Raw genomic sequence first — 16,441 nt, 5'->3', positions numbered from 1 at the left:
GGTCATTATCTAACCACCAAGTAAGAGAAAAAGGGCTGTTCTGATGTATTTCTGGTTAAGGAAAATATGAGAAAGAGTTCTAATTTTTTTGCTAACTAGAACAACATCAGAGCAGCCTCTTTCTTTCTCCTGACAACTTCCTTGAGTACTTGGTGGTCAGACTGTTGGGAAAATGACCAGCAGGTGGCGAGGTTGTAACAAATTCATTGATGTTAACAGTATATAAATCCTTCAATATCTTGAAATAAAAATAAATAAATAATCAATGTACATTGCAAAAGGTCTTAGAATAGCACCCGCATCAATTTTACATTCACTTATTTTTTAGGTTTACTTATCCTTTAACACGTGTCAAAAGTTTCAGTCTCTTGATTTAAGTACATACAGTAGTTTCAGACCAGGTTATTGAATTTACTATAACCCTGGTTATATTTCTGTTATTCAGTTCTAAAATATTTTTGTAAAAGCAACATGCTTCAAATGCCAAAGTGATATAGACAGATCCCGTAAACTCATATATTTAAACAGCTTACAATTAGAGGGGCATTTTACCTGGTTCTCCTTATAAGCGATCTTTCTGTAATTTAGATCTACATATATTAAATGTACTAGAAAATATCACATATATCACATAAGTGATGGGTGAATAAATTCCCCCGACATGGATACATGGCAAATTTCCACGTTTCGCCGCCTGCAAATGTTTCCACAAAACTGTGTAGAAAATTTGCCCGCAAATATTCGCAGCGTCAAAAAGAAATGGTTGCGCTGCAAAATTGTTCGGACTCCCATTTGTACAAAAGAGTCGCACGTATAAAATTTTCCATGCTTCAAAATAATTTTGATGCCCATTGGCTGCAATGCATTTCGCAATTTTTTTTGCTGTTTCGTGAATTTTTTGACAAATGGGACAGATTTGCCCATCATTACTTAACATTCCTTGAACCCAATAAGATTGTTTTGGCTCCAATAAGGATTAATTATGTCTTAGTTGGGATCAAGTACAAGGTATTTTTTAATTTTATAGAGAAAAAGGCAATCATTTTTTTTTAACATTTGTGTACGTGTTGTTTAATTTAAACTGAGTTTACAAGAGATGTCCTTCCCATAATTTAGAGTTTACTGGATAACGCATCCTATACTGTACCTGCATATTAATATTTTTCATTACATTCGGTTCACACTAGTCTAAACTATACACAAACATTTTCTAATAAATAAACCTTCCTTGTTTTGGATAATATCTGTTGACTAGACCTTAAGCCTGTAATATTTCTTTTTTAATCCAATATACTCCCTTATTTATAAATGTGTACTGAGCGCATCATTTGTAAAATTGCATAAATAATAGGGTAAATACCATTTTGCATAAATCCCTTGGAAACATGTAACTTTAGATGGATTACGTTTAATCGCTTTGCTCCCCCATAACCCCTTCCTTACATTACTGGCAAACTTTTTACCTTTTGCTTCTGAGCGCATTTATTTCAACAGCAGTGCAACTATTTAACTCAGACATGAGCTTGAGTCAGATATTTGCTCCTTTACTGCAAGAAAGTAGTATAAAACGAGTCAAGTTGCTGGAATTCTAAGTGCCTAGCTTAAGTCTATTGAGCAGTTTAATTATGTCTTAGTTGGGATCAAGTACAAGGTATTGTTTTAATTTTATAGAGAAAAAGAAAAGCATTGTGTAATTATTTAATAAAAATATAGTCTGTATGAGACGGCCTTTTGTAATTTGGAGCTTTTTGGATAATGGGTTTGGGATAATGGATGCTGTACCTGTAATTCAGGATTTGTATCATTGTAACATCTCCAGTGAGTTGGAAGTGGTATAAAATAGCTTCAAACAATTGGACTGGAGTTTTAATACACTGATTCCACAGTCATTCATAGACTTTTGAGGCATTTATACATTTTATATGTGGGGGGAAACAATCTGGCTTTTCTTGCGAGGTCCTGGTGGAACAAACTAATTTTAAGGTGTTTGCAATATCAAGCCAAAATGGTCTACCACATTTTTGGAGCAAGAGAGTCAGTGTAGACAGAGTTTAATATGAGAAGGTTCAGAAACTGAGCATTATCTCCACCCACCCAGGATTTACTTTGTAGAAGTAGAATAAAGAAGCCATCTCTAGTAACAAATATATGAATATAGAACCTTAATTAAGGCTCTGGACCCAACTGATTTTGTAAATGTTTATTACATGTTGGCCAATAGGGAGCAAGGGACTGATATCTTAGGTAAGGTGGACAGAGTTGTTTTTCATATGGCAAAGAGACATGGTGCAAAACATTGGTTAAGCACTTGATCATGCCCTAAAAGTAAGTCAGATTTCTTAATATGCAGTCGTCTAGCTGTCTATTAAAAATGGATGTTGGGTATATGTTATCTCTGTCTCCAGCCATAGATCCATTTAGGTCTAAATCCAGTCTTAAGAAGTTTATGGATTCAACTGGCTCCAATGTTTTGTGGTTTATCTAGAAGGGATTAATAAGAATACAAAGAGGACTGCTTACAGTAAAGTATTGGGGCACAATGTTTTCTCTTTAGTGGCAAAGTGTTTAATTTACGAATATAAAATATTTGTACGTTAAGGGTTTCATTAGGAATACAAATATAGAAATTATCAGTAAAATAACTATCCCTTTCAGTAGATAAAAAAGATATTGTAGTGATCGGAGGTTTCTCAGCCACCGGCCCACACGAATACAGATGAATCAGTAAATGGATGACTCACTTTAGCTGTGCTACCTTTGATGTGCATAAGACTCTCTGAGCTTCTCTTTGGGTTTTGGTAAAACAAAGTTTGTTCATCCATATTTAAAAAGGCTACACAGACTTGGATCTAGGGCAGCATATTTTTAAAAAGGTAAAAAAAAAAAAAAAGACGCCTGCTTATGATGTGGCCTGTGGAGTCATGGGGTCACATGTTACACTCTCATACATTTGACTTCAGTAATATAATTGTGATTGGCCTACCAAGAAGTAAGCACAGTGGTTACAGGACAGTGGTTCATCTACAGCCCTGCCCCCTGGTGTCAAACAAACTCCCATTGTGACCTAAGTCTTAAAATCCAGACTGTTTCTCTGAAGTACAAGAGCCGCAGTTTCACATTCTGAAAAAGTATGTTGTTTCGATAAATTGTTTTCCAGTTGGAAATTTCTGGATAATAAACAACTGTAGATCAGGTTGGTATTTCATGATAGCTTTCACTTCATTCCACTCTGCATGTACATGTGGTGCATTATGGGCCAATGAAACGAAATCAGGTTGGCGATGATAATATCCTATACAGCCTGCAGGTACATAGCAAATAAATATCAACAGATACTGTAAATCATTCTAGTTCTACAGCCAGTATGGACAGCACAATACCTGTAGTACGAAACTTGATAAAGAACATGAAATTCAGACCTGATATCTATTTACACAAACAAAACAGTAATAGAGATGTAGATTTTGCAGGGGAAGAGGTTAAACTCATCAACCAAAAGGAACCTATTTTTGTAGACTAAGCCTGATTATAGGATTGACAACCTGGTGGTGTTTAACTGATCTAGCTGGTAAAATAGCAGCCAAGGCCAGTGCCACTATTTAAAGGCAGTGTATATGCTGGCCCAAAAGTCGTTCTCAGCTTCCATACAGTAATTTTAATATAGGAGAACAAAATGCAGAACTTGCCATTGGAATGGTCAGGCAATAGCTAAACAAATATTATATGTTTTATCGGATTTAGTTGCAGGAAACAATCAAAATAGTTTAATTTCAGTGGAAAAAAGCAGTTATGGCCTCCTAAAACATATTCCTAAATATAAAGAGCGCATCTCTGCTAGATACCTATATAACATAATACAGTGGCCACAACCAACTTTTCCGTGGTCTCATAGTGAATACCCAGGAGCTGCTGGGGCAGTGATAACAATGCTCGTGTAGCTGCTTGATCAGTTTGAAGATACCAAAAATAATTTTGCATTGCATTCAGCCCGGCTGTACCCAAGAGTCCCACCTAGCTATATATTATAAGCAGAGTGGACCCCAAATCAGCCAATACATTTTGCTTTAAATAAAAGTCCCACCTGAATCCCCCAGGCAGCTGTTAAACTAAACCCTCAACAACTCTCCTATTTCTTCTTCTATAAATTTCAGCATGTGATAAAATAGGCAGAGGAGTCAATCGATGGAGAGACTGAGCCAGAGCAAAAGTGATATATACACAAAAGCACCCTTCTCCCAACAGAATACATATAGAGAAGCTAAGACTGGGATTTGGTGGGTTCGGTTGGTGCAGCAGCCAAACAGAACCATGTTCCCACCTTACTGCACACAAACACAAATGCATGCATGCAAGCAGACTCACCCTTAAGCTGGGAATACATATGGAGTTCCGCTCGTTTGACATGGTCGCCAAACGAGTGGATCTCTACCTATGCGCACCTTGAGGTGGGCAATATTGGGCTCATCAGATTGTGGACCCTTTTGGCCAATCATCAATTGGAGAAGCCCGTCAGATGGCCCCATACATTGAGCAATACTTAATCTGTCGGCTGCTTATATCCAGGGGCGCTCCGCCAATGAGGCGAGTTGAGGCACTCTCTGCACTAGCGACGTGGACCCCCCACCGACCCCCATCTGGCGCTGAAGGTGAGTGCCGCGGGGAGGCGGGGGCGACAAAAACGAAGGCCGTCAGGGCGGCAAATTGGGTAGGATCACCCCTGCTTATATCTGCCCGTGTATGGGGGCCTTAAGGGCTCTTACGCACCGACTTTTTTTATGCATTTGACGAGCATTTGAGACGCACGTTTGAGTGCACCTAAACACACTAATTCCATTATATTCAGCCTGCTTGTACTCATAAGTGTTCAGAGTTGCATTTTACTCCATTTGTATTTCATCCCTTTTTTTGGACGCAACATGACGCATTTTCTTGCGCTTGACTCGTGTCCATAAATCGATAGAATAGAGGGTTGCATTTGGCCCTAAGGGGTCCGTTTACTAAAGTGCGTTAAAAATATTCGCACAATATATAGACAGAATTTTCGCCAAATATGTTATCACCAGTTTACTAACCTGCGGTAAATATAAATTTGCGAATTTTCTTGCGCAAGAATAATTGTTCGCCAATTATCGCATTCGCTGAAAATAACGCTACGTACACATTAACGCCTGGTTTACTAAACAGTGAAATGTTCTAAAGACAAAATTAACGCCAGAATATTCGCAAACTTTTACCGCCACCTATGTAGTGGCGTAAAAGTATTTTTTTCGCCAGAAAATTCTCAAGGGGCAGGAAATATCCCATTATACAGTTTTTTTTTACCCATCATTCTTTGCTGACAGGAGACAGATCTTTAGCTATTGCTGACAGGATGTTTTGGCTTCTGCTTCTATCTGGTGCAACAGCAGCAGTTTCAGCTCAGAGTCGTATTATTGGCAGCGGCATCACAGTCCAAGGATTCGTCAGCCTCTACGCTTTTTTGGTTTCATTGTGATTGGCTACATTAGACTGTGCATTTCTATGAAGCAAAGAGATTGCCTGGTATCATTTCTTGTTCCTATGATTCTATTGGCAGAAGGGTTTATATGATGCAGACATGTTTGATTGGTGTTACTGGTGATGTTGTTGGATGGTATAATCATCAGTCAATAAAGTTTATGAGTTTTGAAGATGCATTTCTGGCCATAAATGTCACAGTAAAAATTGCCATAATAACCGCCATAAAGCAAGACTATTTTATAGTATAAATATTCGCAAAAACTTAATTTTTCGCCAGAAAATTCGCAACTCGCTAAAATTGGATGTGGGCATCAATTTCCACAATTCTTCCATACTAGGCAGCAGTAGCAGCAGCCTGGCAGGTGAAGATGCAGTATTATTAATGGGAACATGTGGCACTTTCTCTCCATCTGTGTGAGGGGAAAACTCTAGGGAAGTTCCCTTGTTTCACCCCCTGGATGCCTGTGTAATATATACAATATATACTCGTTACTGCAGAGACGCTTCTCCGTGTAACCAGCACAAATCGCTTTACCCACGCCCTCTAGCACAAAGTCAGGCTGTGATTGGTCAGCTGGCTTTTGCAGGAAAGATTTGAAGTACGCTGATTGGCTGCAGCCTATTCTCTCTGCCTGAAGCGCTTAGAAGCCGAGAGATGCTGAATGTGTGCGGTCAATAGGCAGAGCAGCTCAGCTGGAGACAGGGGCTCTGATCTAGGGACACGCCGGAGCCCAATCATGGATACGGATTCAGGGGACCTCAGTGAAGGGGAGATCTCACCAGGTAATCACGTGTATTTGTCCCACACTGATGTCAGACTGATTCCTAGTTTAATTAGTTAGTTCAACTTCATTTAATTAACGAGGCATTACCTGCACCCTTAGTTAATCACTTCCCCAACATTCAGGCATCCCCTCCCCCCTGAGCTCAGCAATAGCTGTACAGCCACAGGTTAAAGATCACTGAGGTTTAACTCACATTGCACTGGGAGAGTGAGTATAAGGAAATTGCTCTGTAGTTTTAGCAGACTATAATACTTGTCTCGTGTAGCCATGACTGGCTCTTGTGTTTGCGCTTTGTGCTTCTTAGCACCTTCAGTGAAATTGTCCTTGGCTTTAATAACTAGCAGCAGCTGGGGATCCTCCAATGTCTGGTCAGTGCAGGGTTAATGTTCTGCTTAGACTGTCACTGCAGAGGAATCTCACTAACCCTGTGATGCCTTCAGTTACTCGAGGGGTTAATGTTTCTGTGCTGTGGCTGCCTGTTTGCTGGGTCTGGGTCCCCCACTAACTTGGAGTGAGCAGAAAACTAATCAAGCTGTCAAGGTATTGGTCTAGTGTGGCAAGTGCAGGCATCTTTTAGGGTTACGATTTAGGATTATTTATAGTACCTGAAAACTTTCTTTCTCTCGACTGATGCTCCCAGTTATTTTAATAACTCTGTATTTTAATATGAGACATCAGTACTCATTAATACTGAGACTACAGCTCCACTCCAGACTGGTTTATAACATGGTAACTGGAAGCCGATACGTCTGTAGTGTGTGTACTCAGACTATGGTGCCTTATTAGCACATTATACTCTATTGTCTAGACTCTGGATTCTGTATGTTTTATAGGGGCATCCTCTCCTGCAGAACTTTGAAGAGCTTAACCCCTTATACCCATATAGTACAGTTGTTTTTTAACAGTTGAAACATACTTTTCTGCAATATCAGTTATCTGATTGGTTACAGACATTGCATTGCTGTGTATGCTGTAAAGCTGTTGTTTCTCTCTAAACCATTACAAATATAGCAGTGAGCCCTCCTCTGCTCATAATTAATGATTCTTAGGCTTTCAATTTCCCAAGGGTGATTTGCCCAGCCATGGGCAAGAAGCAACATCATTTTTGCCTGGTCTGATTTCCCAACAGGAGCAATTCCTGGTTAGTGGCTGTATTCTACAGGACTTGTTTTGAAGAAGGAATGCCCAAAGCAAAATTATATTGTCAGAATGGATCACATAAACTGAAAATTGGAAAGCAACCCTCTTACCTAAGGTTTAGCCCTAGTGTATAAATTAGTATGCAGGTGAAACCTTGGGCACTGGGCATTCATTAGGTGGGAATTCACAAAAGTGGAGTAAAGTGAAATTGCATTTAGCAGGATTAGCTCTGGCATATAACATCATATGTACAAAGCCTTGCTCCAGTTTGTTAAATTTGGAGTTGTTGTATACTCAGTACTTAGGCATTAACTTGATTGTTGTTGTGACTGCATTTTGTGATTTAAACCAATGTGTCAGAATTGGGTTTGGTGGCAGCCAGTGTGGATTTTTTGTTACTACACCTTTTTCAGTTGTGCAGTTTTTCTATGTTCAGAAAATGACATTAAAGGGGTAGTTTACCTTTAAGTTCACTTGTGACAGTCCTATTTTTAGCAACTAATCAGTTACTAAGTTTTTTTAATTTTATATTTTTATAGAATTAGTAATTATTCCTTCCAGCTTTCAAATGAGGACAGCTGATCACGGAAACCAAAAAATCATTGCTCTGTGAGGCTACAGTTTTATTGTTATTTTTTTATTACTTCTCTTTCTAATCAGACCCCTTACTATTCATATTCCAGTCTTTCATTCAAACCAGTCTGCCTGCTAGGGTGAATTGGACCATAGCAACCACATAGATACTAAAACTGCAGACAGGGGAGCTGCGGAACAAAAAAATAACTAATTCATAAACCACAATATATCAAAATGAATGAATACCAGCTGCAAATTGTTTTAGAATATAACTGTCTGCATTATACTAACATTCAGTTGAAAGGTGAACTGCCTCGTTCACAGATCTGAAATTGCAAAAAAAATAGTTTGGATTCAGTAGCTAGCTGCTTACAAGTTTATCAAACTTAAGGTCTATATAGACCTGGCTGAAAGGGAGCTCAGACAGTGGTACAGAGTATTTGCCTTGCCCTATACCCATGTTTGCTGATTTCATAGGGTAGAAATATCACTGTTGCTGAACCTTTAGGATGGTACAGTACGTTCATGATGTCAGATACAACATTTCTAGCCATATTTTTTTTGGTTTTAGTCTTCCTTTAATTTACCTTTTAATTCTGCATGTTTGTGATTATTATCAATGTTTTTGAAGAAACCTAAAGACACATTTCATCTTTGGAGAGAAATTATTACTGAACAAATGCCTTGTAATCCATCATATTCCCTTTTGGTCTGATATTTTGGACTTTTGTTCAATTTCATTTTTCCTTCATATAGTCACTGGAGTGAGGGATTTGCATAGGTTTTCTTGCAGCATATGACATTGCAGGCAGTGGAGCAGCATTACACTGAGCATAAGGACCAGAAGAGACTGGCCCACCAGGACCCTAATGGTACAGGTCTATGTGGAAGGTATGTGCGTGGTGGCTTGCATTGGTGGTGGAGATTGTGATGAGGGGTGGGGAAAGAGGATTTTTGCTTGTGGGGAGGCATACCTCCCAGCTGTCCCATTTTTCATAGGACAGTCCCAATTTTGACAGGCCAGTCCCAGTTTCTCACTGAAATGTCCAGAGTTTCTCTTTCATCTCCTGCACTGAACAGCCAGAAAAAGATACAATGTTTCTAAATTGTATTTGAATGAATTAAATGAGAGGCTTTTGGCAGATATCCCAGAATACCCTGCAGCTGCACTTAGATACATTTGTAACAATTTAAGATAAGCAGGTCTCTTGTGGAAACTGTGACTTGCAACCTAACGGGCAATTTCACCTTCATTAGCAGAACTGTAATAACACATAAAACTTTACCCTAAAACCCACATAAATGTGTTCGAACTTTCTATAACCTGTCAAATTTGGTAAAAGGGATGTGGTAGTTAGGGGATATAGCCATAAAATGGACATGGTCAAAAAACATCTTTTTGTCCCTCTTTCTGTATTTCAAAGTTGGGAGGTATGAGTGAGGTGTGCTCCAATTGGGCCATTAGGTCTCCGGTGTCTCCCAGTGGGCTTAAGAGTCAATGAGCCCCCCTACTCACCTGTCCATTTGGTTTTATGTGCTTATACCGTGTACATTTAGATGGGAAAGATAGATGACAGTATGTAAAGAGAAGAAACTAGTAGAATAACGTAGCGTAGTGAGGAGGTAAGAGTAGGCCTTTGGTCTAAGGTTTTCAAGTGGGCCACTGGTATCCCAGTCAAACACTGGGCAAGTGTTAAGCATGGGGATACCAAAAAAAGTCTGTTTCCCAAGGGTAAGACTACAAAGCGTTTTTGGCACGATCCGACGCGCTGCGCAAAAACGCAGGCGTCAAGTTGGATGCAACGGAAATAAGGTAATATATACAAATGTTGGATAAAGTCGCAACGTTGATCCGACGCAACACGACTGTCGGATGAAGACGTTGTGTGATGTGTCTGCATCCGACAGTCATGTTGCTTCGGATCAACGATGGGACACCCCCCGACAATGCTATTACTTACCTTATTTCTGTCGCAGCTGACCTGACGCCTGCGTTCTTGCACGTCGGATCGCACCGAAAATGCCCGTGTAGTCCTGCCCCAAGAGACAGGATCTGATCTAAAGAGCAGCTGACTTGAGTGGAGTAGAGCGCATGGTATTAGGAGTTGGATTCTGCACTTGTTTTCATACCTGTCTTCCCTTGCATTAGTTACGCTCCTTACTGAAATAACACCTAGCATTGGCACTAGCCAACAATATATGAAGCAGAGTTAAGGGAGATGCAAGTATACATGGTATTATAGTGGTTACTGTACAACCAACCTGCTTTGCCACCAACCTTGAGCTCTGTTGTGTTCATTATCTGCAGTATGTGACCAAACATCATAATTACCTAGGTGTGTCCTTTAAAACACATTCCGTGTACTATATGGGTTTTGTGTGCTTCTTGGTGTGGCCCTGAGACTGATCTTGCACCTTAGATACAGTATATATAGTTGACATGCCTATCTAAGAGATGCAATTTCTGCTTTTTAGATGTTTGTACTTTCTTTTGACAACAGTAAATATGTAGATGACTTGGTATGATATTTCATCTGCAGTTTGTCTATACGTAGAGATAAGTTTTGAACTTTAATGAACCAGTGTTCCAAAATTTATTCCCTAAGCACTGCTTTTCTTTCTACAAGATCATGATCACTGGCTTGATTTGACTGTGGACTACTTTATTGGCCCTAAAAGAACACCCGTTGACGTTGTGCAATTTAAGAAAGCAAAATATTCAATATATTTATTTTTATTGCGTATTAAGTGTGGCCTATTCAGAAATGAACACGCAGAGAATAAATGTGTTTATCTTTATCACATTGTATGACATGGACAGATTTATTAGGCAGTTTGGAACCGAGCAGGGCCACATAGTTATCATATCAGTGCACATGCTCTCTGCTCATCCACTATTGTGGCCAAATTGCACTAATCTAGAAGTCAAACAATCCAGAGGGGCACAGAACTGATGCAAGCAAGGAACACCTTGCACGTTTATTGTGGAATAGCAGTGCAACGTTTCGGGGTCAGGCCCCTTTATCAAGCAACAAATTGCACTAATAACAGATTATATGAGTCAGTTGGTCTGATATCCAGGAATTTAGCACTTGTGGGTCCAGTTTGACATTGGTGTGGTCTACATGATTTAATTAAATGTTTGTTCCATAGTCCTAGCCCTTGCATTTTCATAACATTTATTTACTTTTAATAGCTTTTTTGCTTGTCAGTCATTTCATAAGCTGCTTTCCCTTTTTAATGCCCTGCTCAGACACCTTGTCAATCCTCTAAATATTTACCATTTTGTTTCTGATTGATCAGTCCGCAAACTGAATGGTCAAATATTTTCTCATTTATCCATCAACATGAATGGTCTAATAGTGTTTATATGCTTCTTTAACTGTTGTCCACAGAACAGAAGAACGTGTGGCCCCTGGGCACTCCATAAATCTGCTTATGTCTTATCCAATATATTTTTTTACGATGAATGCTATCCAAATAAATCACAGTATGACATGTACAAACTGTCTCCCAAGGCCCCATGGGAACAGCAAGAGAAGTAATGAGGCAGGCTGCCATAGCCACATCTGTGCATTTTTAGCCATCTTTATATCAGTTTTGCCAGTTTTAGTAGTTAGTCCCCTAGTGTATAAGACTCGGCATTCAGAAGCAAAGAAAATGTTGCAGAGAATAATACTGGTATTGGGAAGCTTTATACGTAACAAGGCAGCAGGTGCTTTACCCCTTCACTTCTGAGCAGGCGACCAAAAAGAAAACTCGGTTATGCCTGGTACAACGTTATAAAGTTTATCCAGGTGGTTTAGATGGGCAAATGGACAATTCTAACAGGGTATAACAGTGAGCCAGAAACATTAGAGAAGTGGTAGGAACAGCACTAGGGAACAAAAGTCTACAATTAAATTCCAGAGTAAATATGACCCCTTTTAAAAGGCACAGCACTGTTATACTGTAACATTAGCATTTTCTAAGAAATAGTAGCTTAAAGGAGAAAAACTCATCAGTTGCAGATTTTCCCATAGACCATAATTGGGTTTTCTTAAGATAAACTGGGAAATTTGTTTTTCATTGAGTTGAATTTGGCACAATATACTGTGTCTGAGCTATTCCAGCAAAAGCCGTGGTAGGAAGCACATTGATCGAGTGGGCTTTACCTAGAAGTAGCTAACTTTTAAGCTTGGATATGCAATCTGTGCTATTCCAGGTGTTGCTAAACTTCCCATCATCCTCATGCAACATGGTCATATTCCATAATAAAGTAGGAATGTCCTTAATTGTGACAACATAGAAGCTGCTCAGTTTGAGAGAGGGTGATGGGAATTGCTGTTTAATAAGATCTTAAAGCCCACAGGTTGGATATACCTGCTTTATTAGAGATCTTATTAGATATCTTCAGTATATTGGCATACCGTATTTGTAAACATACACATTCCCCACTAATCCCTTTTCTCTCCTAGATGCCCTGACATTTAGAGCCGCATCATACACTATGTAACCTCTGATTGCTCAAAACACCGTTAGTTGATTGTACGCTGATTTTTTTTTTTCTCTAGTCTGTGCAGCTCATACAAATCCAGCCAGGAACACATCAGTCATATCAGGAATTTACAGTATATTCTGGGACAAACCTACGCTTTGGTGTATCATTTTTGTTATTGGTATATTCCTTCTTCCTAATTCATGACAGCACTTTATGCATGTCGACATGCAGATGATGTAAGCATCATGTCAAACCATCTCACCCTGAAATAATTGGGAATAAATAATATGTCCACCTGGCATCTTTGCTGTAACTGACAGATCCAGTGTATGAAACCCACATTTCTAGGAATGCGGAAGCTTGCTGTTTTACTGATGATATTTCAAGGGAAATATGTTCTGTTCTGCACGTGGGATGGGTTATTGCTTATATGTGCAGTTTTTTTCCCCTATTCACTGTAACACCGGCATGAGTGCTTTCTAAGGCAGATAGATTCAGGGTGAAAAGAGGCTGCTTTAATAATATGCCCGCTGTAGCAATTTGTGCAGATTAGAAGCTTGTCTGGAAGATATGGTTGAGGGATTAGGGATTGCCCTATGTTTACATTTCCCCTGTCGTCTCTTTTCTGAAGCTGGGTACACTTGTACCTTGTGCTCCAGACAGACAGACAGACTATGATGGACATGTGTAGCTTGTGTATGAGAAGTCTGCTGTCTTTCTGTTTCTCATTCTGGGATCCTGATTTATTAAAATGCTCTAGTAAATTAATTGGATTGGTACTGCTTAATATGTCAGCATTTTATAATAGTAATGTATATAATAATATAAACCATTGTTACAAATATTATCAAGAGACCACTAACCTCCATTCTCTACATTAAACTCTTGTCTGTGAGTCCCATTCATATCAGAAACCTTATACTGTATTCCACTGCAAAATAACAGAGGATAAATCAAGCCTGTGCTGTTTTCTGCATGCCACCTAGCAACTTGCATGTACTGTTAAATATGCACTTGGAAAGTAATTTAGTACAGCAAGTATCTGCTTGGATAAAGGAATCTCATATCCTGTTATAAGATGAAATGGATTTTGTAATTATGCTTAAAAGAAATGCCATATATCGGATTAGTGATGTACTGTATATAGTGCCAGTCATGTAGTGATGCCATGCATCATTTATTTACCATATATGATGCATACAGAACTAGGTCAGTAAAGTATGGAACCTTCCTTGGTTATGGGTGAGACGGGTAACATGTCAGGCACAGAAATTCTTGTATTGTATTGGTGTAAGACTCATTTGCACACGAAACATAATTGGTAATAATGTCACATTATATACAGGTCCAGTGCAGTGAGATATATGTAAATAATGGATTTTAAAAGCAGAAATAAGCATCTTAAAAAGACTGTAGCTAGAATTGATTTATCTATTAAACCTACTATACCAGCTGCGAGGTCCAACAGCCCTATAACAGTACATTCAACATTTTTCACAAACATTTCAAAATCCATTTGATGACTTGCAGAAACTTTCAGCAAGTTTGACCATAGGTTATAATGGGGGAAAGTCATGTGTATTTTGGGCAAGCTGCTGCCCTTCTTTTAATATAATAATAAAGATACATATACAAATAATATAATATCATAAAGCCTCAGCCTAGCACCCTATAAATAATAATATCATTGGGGCTCATTTATAAACAGTGGCAAATTTGCACCTGGGCAGTAACCCATGGCAACCAATCAGATGATTGTTTTCAGCGCTCAACCTGCAGCTGGCTGAATAAAGCTAATCACTGATTGGTTGCTATGGGTTACATTATAAATGAACCTCAGTTTGTTTTTTATATAAGGGGGGTGGATATCACCGTGTTGCTTGTATAAATGTTGTGCTCTTTTTGCACAACCGTCCGTGTTTTATTTTGAGATCAAACCATAAATAGCTGAGGCTGGATAGGCTTTATAGCATATGCAGGTGGGTAGTGCCCAGGTTGTTGCATTTTTAAAACTGTCTCTTCATTTATGTCATTAAAGACATCAAAGAGTGGTAGTCTGAGAAAAATATGAATATTTCATTTCTAGCAATAATTGCCCCTGTTACAGACTGCTAAACGGTATAATCCTGGTATCATCATGTGCTTCAAGTGTAAAATATGCAGCAATGTACAAAAATTATAACAAAAGGAAAAACCCCTTAATTTTGGGATAATGTTGTACACCATGCTTTATTCTTCCCAAACATTCCTGCCATAGTTCTAGTCCAAATCCGCTTTAGTAGTAGATAGACATTGCAGGTGAAGAGTTCTATTACTAATTTAACCCTTTTTTTCGACAGTCCTTTTCTACTCCCCCTAGTGCTCATAATATATGGGGTACCTTATGATAGATGGGCCCCTAGTAGGCAGGATGGAGGACAGGTTTAGAAGATCGACACACATGCAGGGATCCAGTGGATCTTTTAACAATTATATCTTGTCTTGGAAATGCTACATTGTTTTTGAGCTCATGGATAGTACAAAAGGAATTTCTTCAAGATGGCAAATGCCAGAGAGAGAGTATTAGTTACAGTCAGTGAAGATACTTTACTCCTTAATGTACAATGTCCATCATGTATTATTAAAGGGGTTGTTCACCTTTGAGAACTTTTAGTATGATGTAGAGAGTGATATTCTGAGACCGTTTGCAATTGGTTTTCATTTTCTATTTGTTGTTTTTGTGTTATTTAGCTTTTTCTTCAGCAACTATTCAATTTGCATTTTAAGCAATCTGGTAGCTAGGGTCCAAATTCCCCTAGCAACCATGCATTGATTTGAACAAGAAACTGCAATAGGAGAGGCCTGCATAGAAAGATGAGAAATAAAAATTAGAAATAACAATACATTTGTAGCCTTACAGAGCATTTACTTTTTAGAAGGGTTCAGCGACACCCATTTGAAAGCTGCAAAGAGTCAGAAGAAAAAAGGCAAATGATTATAAAACTATATAAAAAAAAATAATGAAAACCAATTGAAAAGTTGCATAGAATTGGCCATTCTATAACATACTAAAAGTTACCTTAAAGGTTAACCACACCTTTAAAGAGATTTGCCACTACACTACACATGCAGGTGGATGACCCCTAGGTTACCCGCCCTTCTCTGTGCAGTTCTAACTGCCCTCATTTATCTCTTAATTCCTAGAGTGAGTATTTGGGGTCTATCTACATGTAGCCTACCACTTACTAGTCCGTTTATTCTCATTTTTTAAAAGTACTGTATAATTTGTTTTTTTACTGTGTAGATATGCGTCTCTGCCAGAAAGAGCTAGCCCCTAGACCAGGGATTGACTGGCAACATTTAGGCTAGGCCCATCTATTGTTTTTTTATGGAATATGAGCAGTTAAATCTCAAACTACATGTGCTCTATAATGCAGCAGTGGAGGAATATTTTATAACAATGATATCTGATTACACAGGCTCTCTGAATTGTGCACATCTGTGACTGTAGATTAGAGGAGGGATAGGGAAATCCAATTCTAAAACAATATAGATTATAACAAACAAATATCGTCTGGTTACCCATCAATGTATTTTACCAGTCCTTTTACTCCACCTATTGTAAAAAGAAAGTCCCCCCCCCCACCTGAGGTGCTGGGTAGTAGAACTTAGCTAAGTATCATAACATGGCCTCCCAGTAGGGCTTCTGCTGCCATAAGCCAAGTAGAGAACGTTGCCTCGGGTAGCAGATGAAAAGTTAAGTGTTGGTGGAACAAGGGGTATAGCATCAGTCTGACTCGGTGTTGCACCCCCATGGATCTCCCCTGTCTCCCACAGGGCGGTCCAGGATGCATTGTTTTCCACAGGGATATTAAAGGTGAACTAAAGTCTAAAATAGAATAATGCTAGAAATGCTGTATTTTGTATACTAAATATAAACATGAACTTACTGCACCAGAAGCCTAATTAAACGACAAATGAT

At 38.9% G+C, this 16,441-nt stretch overlaps 1 protein-coding gene across 2 annotated transcripts in view; it reads left to right on the top strand.

Annotated features, from left to right (window-relative positions):
* Window positions 1–6,117: 6,117 nt before the first annotated feature.
* tnfaip8l3.L (TNF alpha induced protein 8 like 3 L homeolog) overlaps window positions 6,118–16,441 on the top strand; it is a 41,461-nt gene continuing 31,137 nt past the window's right edge. The window contains exons 1-2 of one of the 2 annotated variants that reach the window (XM_018253078.2): window positions 6,118–6,282; window positions 8,757–8,891. In XM_018253078.2, the coding sequence (XP_018108567.1) occupies window positions 8,870–8,891 (22 nt within the window). In that variant the 5' untranslated portion in view covers window positions 6,118–6,282; window positions 8,757–8,869. The remainder of the gene's footprint in view (window positions 6,283–8,756; window positions 8,892–16,441) is intronic. The other variant, XR_005966343.1, reaches the window with a different exon arrangement.

Source organism: Xenopus laevis, chromosome 3L, assembly GCF_017654675.1.
Source record: "Xenopus laevis strain J_2021 chromosome 3L, Xenopus_laevis_v10.1, whole genome shotgun sequence".
Lineage (NCBI taxonomy): Eukaryota > Metazoa > Chordata > Amphibia > Anura > Pipidae > Xenopus > Xenopus laevis.
The sequence above is the reverse complement of the archived record's forward strand: the minus strand, read 5'-3'. Positions and strand labels throughout refer to the sequence as shown.